Source organism: Branchiostoma floridae, chromosome 6 (assembly GCF_000003815.2).
Source record: "Branchiostoma floridae strain S238N-H82 chromosome 6, Bfl_VNyyK, whole genome shotgun sequence".
NCBI lineage: Eukaryota > Metazoa > Chordata > Leptocardii > Amphioxiformes > Branchiostomatidae > Branchiostoma > Branchiostoma floridae.
This window is the reverse complement of record NC_049984.1, coordinates 16,936,764-16,948,895: the sequence shown is the minus strand read 5'-3', so window position 1 is coordinate 16,948,895 and position 12,132 is coordinate 16,936,764. Positions and strand designations below refer to the sequence as shown.

At 38.9% G+C, this 12,132-nt stretch overlaps 1 protein-coding gene across 1 annotated transcript in view; it reads right to left on the bottom strand.

The window, feature by feature from the left end:
- The window catches only part of LOC118416992 (UPF0183 protein C16orf70 homolog), a 40,918-nt gene extending 31,769 nt beyond the window's left edge, over positions 1 to 9,149 (bottom strand). The window contains exons 1-2 of the mRNA XM_035822306.1: positions 8,930 to 9,149; positions 404 to 486 (exon numbers count right to left, since the gene is read on the bottom strand). Coding sequence (XP_035678199.1) covers positions 404 to 486; positions 8,930 to 8,993 — 147 coding nt within the window. The 5' untranslated portion in view covers positions 8,994 to 9,149. The remainder of the gene's footprint in view (positions 1 to 403; positions 487 to 8,929) is intronic.
- Positions 9,150 to 12,132: the final 2,983 nt, after the last annotated feature.

Here is a 12,132-nt window from a genome sequence, read left to right as displayed (position 1 = left end):
CAACAATGGAAATCTATAGTATAAGTTAAGATGTTGGGATTTTCCGAAAATCCAAATAACCTTAAAATTGATCAAGAATAGCCTAATATTAATGGTACTACCATGAAAGGTACATTGTATGACAAAATGAACAATAAGCAACATGCTCTCTCAATTGGTAATAATCTACTAGTATACATGAAAAAGCATAATAAAAAGATAAAGCATATTTTGAATGGATGTCAAAACATTCTGGAACAACTTTTTTCAACAAAGAAATTCAGAAAATTGACTGTCATTGACTGAGAAGGATTCCAAGTTTCTGGAGCACTTTCTGAGAAAGCATTTGTTAACGGCTTCTTCTTTGAAACACTAGATACTAAGTAAGATGACAACAAGCACCTGAGACAGCACACCTACTCACCGTGTCACTGTACAAGACTTGAACATCCTTGATACTTCCGCATTGTCTCTTCAAAATGTTCACGGCTTGTGCAAATGGCATACCTGGAAGATATAAGAAAGAAAGGTGTATCTGTTACCGGAGGCGTGAAAAGCGTAGTGTAAAGTAGTGCCTGTTTCCTACACAAAGATGCTCAAGTGCATGTAACCAGTGCATTTGCCAGTACCAGACACTAGGGCTGTGGACACCTAACCGTTTGCATAACTTCAGGTATATTGATGCAGACGTTTAGGTAGTACTAGTAGAAGGTAGAAAGGTGTATCTGTTACCAGAGGCACTCATAACACACAGTAGTATCAGTCACACGTTTAAACACTATATCACCAAAGGTTTCAACAAACTTAATTGACAGTCCAAAAACAAGTTGTATTATCATACTATTCATAGACTCAAGTCATAATTCATTTCTATTTATCCAAAACAGCAACAGTTGTCTAGCGGATGCCCCACATTCAGACAATTCTAAGTACCCCATGCCCACAGGTGTATCAACTGATCTTCGCATCAGGAGCTGGGACTGTTGCTATACTTAGTGCCTGTTTCCTACACAGAGATGCTCAAGTGCATGGAACCAGGAGACACACATGAGTAAATGGTTTCCGCACATCTCACATTGTTCAGGCAGACTGAGACAACAGAGCTCAAAATGATGTTTCTCAGGTACCATCCAAAGTTACCAATACCAGACACCAGGGCTGTGTACCTAACTGTATACTAGTATGCATCTTCAGGACTTCAGGTACTGGTTTTACTCAACTATTAACTCAAACATGATTTGAGTTAATAGTTGACAGAATGTTCAATTAGATGTCTGGTATCTTCTACACAAAACACATGCTTTTGGCATTTATACGGTCCAGTGTATATCATTACTAAGTCTATTAAAGTACAGTACCAGTACATTTATTTATGGTCTGGTATTTTGGACCCATTCCTGATGATTTTTGCAGTACATTGTATAATTTGTATTGGTGCCAGCAACAGCATATAGCCATATACCATACATAGTTTACCTGCACCATTAATTTCCTTTCATTATTTTTAAGATATTCTTAGAAGTGCCATTTTAAATCTTGTAATCTGCTTTATTGAAGGATGCTACAACAAGGAATGTAGGACATTTTGAGGGGTATCAAGAGATGGGGGAGTGTCAGGCTTTGGCCTCAGACATCAAACCACAGTCTGCATGGAAAAGAACCGACAATACTAGTATTTGGCTAAAAATGTGAGCCGTAAAGCGAAGCTGCATTGTATTTACTTGAAAAAGCATCATTTTTCAACTCAACTGAGGATGACAAAAGAAGAGATACCAGTAGCATCCTAGGCTGCCTTTTTTATCAAGATGAAGTGTTGGTAGACAATAAAAATACCAAAGGGGTCTTACTCAATAGTCTTTTACCCTGACTTCTTGGATTACTAAGAGTAAGAAATGACAGAAATTGGCCAGTTTTGCACGGAAAGGATAGCCAAACAAAGGAAGTTCATCTAACTCCTCAAGCAATTTTTCACCCATCTGGCTTATTTGTGTTTAAACTTTTCCCCCAGCCACTACAAGTAGTCTGGTGTAGACTACAATTTGCTCAAACATGTCAGACTTTGTAACTCTGAAAGGAAGAGGAAAGGTGACTCATTCTCTGTACAAGCCATGTGGAGTCACATGTCTGTACTGTGTCTAGGGACAACTTGGGCAAAACTAATTCAAAAGCCTGTTTTTCATCAACTCCAAGCAGGTGTTGGGTAGAAAACTGTACTGCTTTCTACCTGGCCGAAGATCTCTGTCAGGGTCATAAAATGTGAAAAACATGACAACAACTGCTGTTACCTTACTAACTCAGCAGCTTGGTCGGGGCAAATGTTACAATTTCCTACCTACCATCTGCTTGGAGATTAGTTTTTCATTGATTCGTAACTCTACAATCACAAACAACCAAATTTGCAGATGTCCACTTTTTAAACCTCACGTTGTAGACAGTTTGTCTTCAACAACCAAGCTACATGTCCACTTCCTCAACTACCATTTATATAATACTTGGTCACAATTGGATTTTTGAATTTTTCAAAAGCATTTGTTATATCCAAATTGTTTCACAATGTGAGAGGACAATTTATTTGAAATGGCCTGTGGCAATCATGTAAGTGGCTAGAGAGACCAGACGCCATCACACCAAGGAAGGAACTACCAAAACCTCAGTCAGAACCTCAGAGTCAGACCAAATGTCTCTGTCTACAACTTACATGCAACTTTCCTGTTTAGAATCAGAGGTCAATGACACAGTTTTCTGGGTTACCTCAAATGACCTCTTAGACCCAACAATAGTCACTGTTACTATGTACAGTAGTTACAGCACAATTTACCTAATTGTTAATCCTCTGAAAGCAATCCGACTACAAGTCTGGGTTTCAAGTAGCTAGTGATGACTTGTACATGTCTGGCTATATATAACTTTAATGGTTTAATCAATAAGGCTTGTAACAGCAGTTTCCTGAACTTTAGCATTAGCACAGACTAGTCAAGGGCACACATGTACGAACAGGTGATACACCAATATTTGTCTACAAAATGGAGAGAGCCAACATCCTGAATGAAGTTTTTAATCACAGTATGAGGATCCTGTAGTGTAAATTTAGTGTCTGCCATGAAGGACAGATCATTCTGGAAAACTTGTGCTTCGGACTGTGCCTCACCGGTGTAAAACCGGATGAATTATGTATGTATGTATGTAGTGTAAATGGCTTGGGGTGGATGTAGGGATAATACTGGACGTGATCTCTTCCTTCCTCATGTCACCTATTCCAGTGGCAGCTGCAAATTTGTAATCTTCAAGCAGACGTTGTGATGTCTTGTACTTGTAACTGCCTTTGCCAAAGGACAACTTAAGTCCTGACCTGTGTGGTAAATTTTGGTGGTACCTTTATTTGGCTTTGATAGGTTGTTTTCCCCATATATATAGTACCAAATATTAAGAATCATGACTATAGTAGCCACCTATTTACAGATTAGCATACTCACACACCTTCAAACAGGGTCAATAACCTCTTGAACTGTTGGTCATTAACCTTTGTACTACTAGCTGCAAATTGGGCCATAGGATAACAATGCACCTGCTGACTTTCCCTACTAAAAATAGTTTGGTACCAGATTTGTTTTAGTCTTTTTGGACAACAGGGAAAAGATGAACATAGCGATTCATAATATTAATGTGTCTGCATATATACAAAACACTGAAAGTGATTTATCTAAGGAGAATTCTGCATCAGTCAGGGCAGAAATTAAGATTTAAAGGAGAACAAAATACTATTCTAAATTTTGATAATGAATTAAAAAAAAAATAATTAGTACAATTTCAGGATGGATGGAGTATGTTTGAACTTAGGAGAGACATCAAGGTGTGCGTCCTTTTATGATGAAGAAAGACTCTTTGAATGTCTAATTGTTCAGTCAAGCATACAACAATAAGCAAACATCCTACACTTGCCAAAGAAATAATTTCCTGTCAGATAAGTATCAGAACAATAAGGCAGGATTTATAAGCTTGTTTGAACTATGCTGGCACTCCTTCCTAATCTACCTGTACCTCCTGGGAGGTATGGTAACTATGCCACCCAGCTGTACCACAGAGGCAGGACAGGAGGTAGGAGGTGTACTCTAGTCAACAGAGATCAAGGTCAGGACAGGCATTGTTACTCTTGATCATACTTTTACTATGGCCTTGACAGTTCCATTTTCATACTGTTTTAAACAAGATTTGTAATATACTATGGTCTCAATATTTCATAGTTTATTAAGATGATTTCAGATCATTTTCCATTTGCAATTTGTTTCAACTTGAGCACAAACTTGGCGATGGGCTGCTTTACTTTAACTTTCTATGAATTGTACCTCACCAAGGAACTGTAATGAATTGTCTTGAACCAATATCAAAAGTTCACGTGTGAGAATAGTTTTATTGATTCTCCAATGACTTGATTTCGCTGCAGTGTAAAAACAGATGCCTTCCGCAGCACAAAGATTTACAATGGCTTCGTTTTCTGGCAGAGATAAGCAATCTTCCCATTCTTTCAAACACCTTCCCTCTAATTGGAATTGATGGGGATTTCCTCTGCTTTGTGAGTCATGCCCTTGCACATGGTAGTGATAAGGTTAGCAAATAAACATTTAGTTACAGGGCATTATCAGGGAGATAAGCAGACCTCATGGGTGCTTTGAAATGGACAAGGCCCCTTCCCCTCCCTTAGACACGCCCACCCTCTTAACCAATAAGAATTTGGTACAAACCACATCAAAAGTAAGGGGTGAACAACACCACCAGGAGGGGGGATCAGCAGACTATGTCTGGAATTGTGCAGACTTATCTTTTGATCTGTTTCCTTCCTTTCCCTTCTAGACAAAGACAAGAATGTGGCTTAAGTCTCATTGTCACCTCTGTGTATGTGTGCCATCAATTAATCACTAAATGCTAGCACAAGCTCACTGCTTACCATTTTTGCAGGGCTTGACATCTTTTTCCCTGTATACCTATGCCCTGTATACCTGTGCTCGTCTCGAAATTACCTGCACTATACAAACCATAGCTACATCATTCTTTTTTCCTTTAAAAATGTTTTCAGGGTGTAATTTTTCCTGGTATAATTTCAAGTACAGGCTTAGAACAGGTAGATTACATAAGGTATACCTATAAAACTTGAGTACATGATGAAGGTGGTACAGTAGAAGCCGTCTAATTGCACTCGCCATTTGCCAGCACATTTTGTGCAATTATCCGGATGGTACAGCAAAGCAAAGTTATTCAGCTGGACGGCATCACTACGGGACTTTTGGTTTGTGTGTAATTAACAGAAGTGTGCAGTTATCCGTTGTGCAATTAACTGGCTTCTACTGTATTTCAAACCCCTGGGTGGGAATAGCTACTTGACACTTGGCACACATCACATTCAAACAGGTGTTACTATCTCAAAGCAGAAGTTGGGAGGAAAATTACATTTTCCTACTTGCCCTTTCTGTTGCAAACATTGTGCATTATAGTTCAATATATTTCTGGAAAAATTGTAGTTCGTACTGTACTTCACCGGCGTAACTGGATGTACCACTACTACATATAATACTTCACTATCCAAAGTTATTTTTTCAACCATTAGTAGAAGACTCAAGGCTGACAGACATGGGAAAGTTCAGGCATGACAGTCACACATGTTGATTGATACAGTTCACAGCTAACAGCTGTTATTCCTATATAGGAACCTTTAGCTTACTGTATAGTTTTCCCTTTCTCCACACTTTCTCTTTCCTCCCACACAAACTGGTAATACTATAGTATTTGCTCAACTGTCACCGGTACATCAATTATACATCCAATACTTTGTCGTGATGAGTAGGTGAACACCCTGTCCTTGGTTGTCACTGTTGTGAAACGTAATTTACGACTCTCCCCATATACTTCAAAGGTATCTCTACGCATATAACAAAGTCTATACATAAACGTCCTTGGTAACAGTTGGCACGTTGCACTGCAATGATTAAGTCACGTATCTCACACGTACACCACAGTTGGTCAAAGATGCCGCACTTATACAATATGTCCAGGTCTGACGTATTGTAAGTGCTAGCCACAGATGGTGTCAACTGGTGCTTTTTCTTTTATTCTAATGATAACTGTGCTACCCACGTCAATAAACTTGGATGGCCTTCAGGGTTCAACCAACCTTCTATTCGTTTACAAAAAAAATCTACCAGTTGATAAAATGCAAATATGCTGCTTTCTTGCTATTCATAGAGCTACATATCTTAAGTTACAAAGACGCCTTTTTTCTGTTGTCAACTACTAGTACCTTGTTATAACTAATAAGCATTAATTGATTTGTACTATGTTGAAAAAGACTAACTCAAGATCGAGTTACGAATCACCTGCCATGTTATCATCTTAAATTTGCCTCTGACAGCATCATTTTTCAAAGTTATGTCATATCCTTCAGACACTTTCTATACTACAGGGACAGTGTCCATCTCTCGTTCAATAGCCCTTGGGCTACACAATTATGCAAGAACCATAGCAGGTTACTAGTCCACTGGTAGTGGTTTGTATCAAACAAGAATATTCTTTCTCATGACAGACATAAGTGTGGAGTGCTAAGGAAAGAAAGCAAGTGCCACTTTGTGAGAGTAAGGTCAAGGTTTTAACACATGAAAAGGCTACATGCAAAGTGAGAACTCTACCAACTGGCAACAACGCTAGGCAAATATATCTTCTTTTACAAGTTTAACCCTTCACTATAATTTGCAACATCAGCAAAGCCAATCTTCTTCAAACATGCTGACTACTAAAGCCAGATGTTGAAATCTTTAAGACATACTAAAACTTATTGTCTTCAGGTCTTTAGGGGAGGTGACCACAACATTCCTTCAGAAGACATCCTGAACAATTGCTCCATTTTCTCCTGCTAACATTCAGTGAATGTTTAATTCATATCTCCAAGGGCTGATGGCAGGATGTGGTTTTGGGGAGGGGCCAGAGATTCTCCAGCATTGGAAAAAGAACACAGCAACCATTGAAGTACATACATGTACCTATCAGTAATGGCATTTTATTAATTTTTGTAGGAGAGTAGGAGTAACATAGGACAACTTTTATCATTATTTTTTTCTGACTCTTGCCTGTCAAGAATATTAAGTATACTAGTGTGTCTTTACAAAATATACATAACCCTAAACAACTATCTAGGTGCTGTGGGTGCACCCACAGTCAAAATGTAAATGCATAGATCCAATTTCTTTGATAGCCTGGGTACCTGCCTCCTTTGTAACAGCTGGCTCAATCGTTTTGCTCGCATTTAATTAACAATGGAAAGACTGTACCAGTGGTTACTACAGAGGATAGTATCCAGGATGGCATTTTGATTCGTGTCCAAATACAATTGGTCCTAATTGAGGATACCATTATCTTCTACAGCTCTATTTCTGAGAAGTCAGTCTAACTCTAAGAGAATTGACAGGTGTCTCTCCCAAGGGGAGGGGGGCTAGGGTAATAGTCTACCTCCAGGCTGCAAACATGTTGCTGAATAGAAAATTGACATAAATTAATGTTGCATTTAAACACAAGTGTAGCGGGCAATTTCCAAATGGGCTTTCTGCATGTGAAAAGGTTTAGTGTGTGAAAGATATGTGTGAGAAAATATGCAAATTAGGATGATCTACAGACTGGCAAATGTTATACAACATCATCTTTGCCATTATTTCTTTAATTCGAATACAATGCAAGTGTGTGTGTGTTTGTGTGTTTGTGTGAGTGAGTGAGTGAGTGAGTGAGTGAGTGAATGAGAGTGTGTGAGTAAAAGCTTAAAATCGTCAAGTCTCTAGGAATTGCCCAATTTAACATTTACAATATTCAGAATAAGTCAGAAAAATACATTTTTTTGTTTTGTTTTAACCTTACTTTATCAACTGCACATTGCAGGAGTCATTTGGCTAACAATTCTTTTTAGGCAGCAGAGTTTCCCAACTTGGGACAATTTTTCCTTGCATGCCATCTTGTTTGATCCTGTAAGTGTCAAGTAAACTAGCATGGACAACAAATTGCTTCTATCAATCAACAATTGGTGACAAAGTCACCTGTCAGCAGGAACAATAACTAGACAGTTTAATGATTGACATGATCCTTTCTATCATACCATCCTAGTTAGAGTGTCATCCTACCTGTAGTTAATTTACGAGGGCTCCCACACTCTCCCCTCAATGGGATGACACTCAGCTACATGGTACCAATACATAATGTACTTTAGTACATCAGTCATCAGGTTTGTCACGAAGTTTGGTAAATACTGCATCAGAAAAACATGCATTACGCATAATTTCTTTTTGGACAGAACTACTAATACAATGTTCATGTATATGGAAAGAGATTTTATGAGATTTCATATATACGTGAGCACGCCGCATACCCTCCTGTGACATTTAACTTACATATATATTTGGCTGGCAGATACATGTGTACAACTATACAGTCAATCTAATTGGTATTGATACTTAAAAGGGTTCAAGTATCAGGTTCTAAAACCTGATAGCATCACATGAATATTTTCACATGCACAGATTTTCACACGCCTCACTCACACACAAGGCTCAACCAAAGAAAAATTCAGATAGACTGGCCTTACATAAAATAAATAGTTATTAAATATTACCTACCTACATAAGATTATCAGAGTTGAAAACTTTCAAGCTAGACTCCATAGTTCTTCCCCTTTGGGACCTGATTTCAAAACATTTATAAAACCGCAAAACATTACGTAACCACTGCATTTAATGAATAATAACACGGGGCAGATATAAACGGCTGGGCAGGTAATTAGGAGAGGGTAACCCTTGTTTTTCTCAGATCACAGAGAAATGCAGTGTATGAAAGGGAAGGAGGATGCAAGGAAGAAACAAATACTAAGTTGTATCAGCTGTCGGCCATTTTTTTTCTCAAAAGAAAAACAAATGACGCAACTTACCGAGGGCGAACTCCCACTGTTCATTGCCCAAAGATCGCTCAGGAACGACCTCTAAGTCCAGCATGGTGTCTTATTTGTATCCTTTGTACTAATAAGCAAGTTATAGGTCAATATCGTGGGATTTAGGGACTTATTTTCGCCTTCCACTTTCGTTAGGTCGCCAAAACCGCCATTTTGGATGTTTTCCTCAAACGCGCATGCGCTAAGGTATTTGTAAATAAAGAGGTCACAGGGCGACACTTTCACTTCCGGGTCACTGCTTGTGATTGCGTCATAGCTTTCGCCTTAGTAACGCGCAGGAACAATTAAGTAACCTTATAAACTACGTCTTTAATGCTTTTGCTAAGAATAACTGAGAAGATTTACTGCTCATTAAATCACTCTTCATCCATGGAAGGAAAAAAGATAGAATTTCCCAGTAAAAGCAGGCATTTTCTGCTGTGACGTCGTCAAAAAATATGAGCGCTAACTTAGATTTGGTTCTTTGCCAAAAGTCCGCCAAAAACACAGGTGACACGTCACGCGGAATGTTATGCGTGATTTGACTTGATAAACATGATTGGTGATTGAAATGAGTGACTCTGGGCGTGTGTCTACTCATTGAATCACGATCAGACTATGGTACATTTTTACCGTGACTCACGAGTAGAACTGATTTCTTTTGGAACAAAAAATCGGATGGAAAATTACTGAAATCCAATCTCCTCATTCACTTTGCACTGATTGAAGAAGACGATGACTTGTACACTTCCTGTACTTCAAATTTAAAGTGAGAGTCATCCTTTCTTTTGTGTCTACCATCTTAGAATCTGAAACCTAACGTTACAGACCATGAAAGCACTCTTTCTATTTCCTAAACATCAACACGGTAGATCCCTTAACTTTACCGCTGTTTTCAACACTAAAACAACTACAGTAGAAGCCGCTTAATTCCACGATCTATTTGCCAGTGAATTTCGTGATTATCCGACTGGTGCAATAATGCGAAGTTATCTAGCTGGACCGCACCGGTTTGGGATTCCGTGCAGTTAACAGCTAGCAGTGTGCAATTAACTGGCTTCTACTGTATCTTGGAAAACCTCACGTTTCCAAGTTGTGCAGCCTTCCAAGTATGTTAAGTTAGTGGATTTATTGTTTTTCTCCTTTCCAATTTTTTTGTAGTTAGCCCATATCTAACACGTTCTACAAGTTATCTTTATCATCTTTATAGTTGAAAATTAATGTCAAGAAAGCAGTGATATTCTTTTTTAACAATAAACGTACATTTAATTTGCATGACTTTCAATTTATTTGTACGCTTGTGGTATGTTTCTTCACATCCCCCACTCTTATTGCTATAAAGATTATGCTTAAATGGTGTTATACTGTATATATATTTGTTAGCGTTACCAACTTGGTATATCTAATGCTCTGCAATGGTCTCTCCTTTTTTTTTAATCCGGGGAATACTTGCATGCAAGTAAAAACTGGACCATGTGCAGAGATTGCTAAAGTTTGAGTGGTTTCCAACAACCCATGAGGACTGGGCTAAATACATACAGCACTATATTGGGGTACTTAACAGTCCTCTCAGCTAGTAAAGAATACTATTAAAATAACAATGATGTACCATCAGGCAAGTCTGTTTTTCTCAGAAAGATATGAAGCTGATGTCCTTAAAAGACTTTCCCATGGATGCTTTAATTGCTGTGCACGGCTGTCTACATACCTATAAAAAGCAGAGGAAGGAAGGCTAAAAATATAACTCTCGCAATAACTGGACAGCATTGCTACGTAGGCGTTGGCTTACTCGTTTATTCTCTATTGACGTAAACGACGGCGTTACGCATAGCCAAGAAAACGACGCGTATTAACATCATTCTGGTCTAGCTTTTCTCCATTCAAATACGGCTATACTTACAGCTATATCGCTCCATATATAAAATGCATATTTCTATTCTAGTAGCTTAGGACTGATGAACTGACTTAGGAAAGTATTATTTTGCAAATTCCATTTCTTAGAAGGCTTGGAAGTGCAGGTTTCCACCATCCGTTCACAGGTCAAGAGTCGGTTACTCCTGGAAACAATATCACCCGAAAACGGATAGTATCAAGCTCTTTGGAAAGGTAGAAACCGTACCATGTTTTTGTGTGTATGTTTGACTTCATGCCTACTGAGTAAGCGGTGCGGTGTGGCCTCGAAAGACACGTGTGAGCAGGTGTTTTTATCCGACCATGACCCGCCCACACTTCCCCACCAAGCCTGGTCTTTCACCTTCTCTATACAGGTGCACAAGCTATACTTCAACACAACAATCGCCCCGCACGTTTTGCAGATTAAATGGACCAACCAGATAATTGAAAGCTTTACCATCAGATAGAGTTTAAAGAACCTGTATGATCGTTCGAACAGATAACTTGAAATTGAAATACCAGCCGAGGCCATCTTTTCATGAAGCGGACAATTCGTTCGGAAGTTTTGTTTTCTTTTGTATTATGGAGTATGCAAACTGCAAATAGATCTGATGTCTGTCAGATATGAATACAGGAAAGAAAACTGCAAATTGAAAGAGTTTTATTGTCGGTTAGTTCGAATTTTAGCGTCTTTGTCTGTAGGGGACATTGTCAACTATGCGGGTTCACTGTCACTGCTACCTACTCGCTTTACGACAACCAACAACAAAAGGTAAACAATTAAAAGGTAGGGGTAAACATAACTTTAATATAAACTCCCCTGTGTACACGACACAATGTGTGGTGTTGTACATTATTTGTGTAGACCAGTTCGTACAGTCGCGAGTATGACAAACCAGTCCAGTATACACGTCCTGACTGCTGAGGTTTTATCTTTTCACCTTCCAACCGGACCCAAAACACGTATTCTTTTGTCTTTCGCCAACTTCCCCCTGCTTGATAATATTGTTTACGAGTGCCCTGTCCAGTGTCGTTGTCTCTGAGGCAAACATTGTCGTGACAGTTTGACAAATTGTCTTATATCATTTCCAATGCCAAGAGGACGTCTGTCTCCGATACCGAATTAAATATTTATGCGCCCCAAGTAGCGAGAGAGCTCCCGCCATAGATTGATTGAAACCAGATTTGGACATGCGCTGCCTATGATTTGCCCAAAATTGGCAGCAGAGCGTGACGACAAAAAGTGCCGTTTTTATATATACGCGTCTCTACCCACGTGCTTGAGGCAAAGAATAGTAGTAGCTTTCACC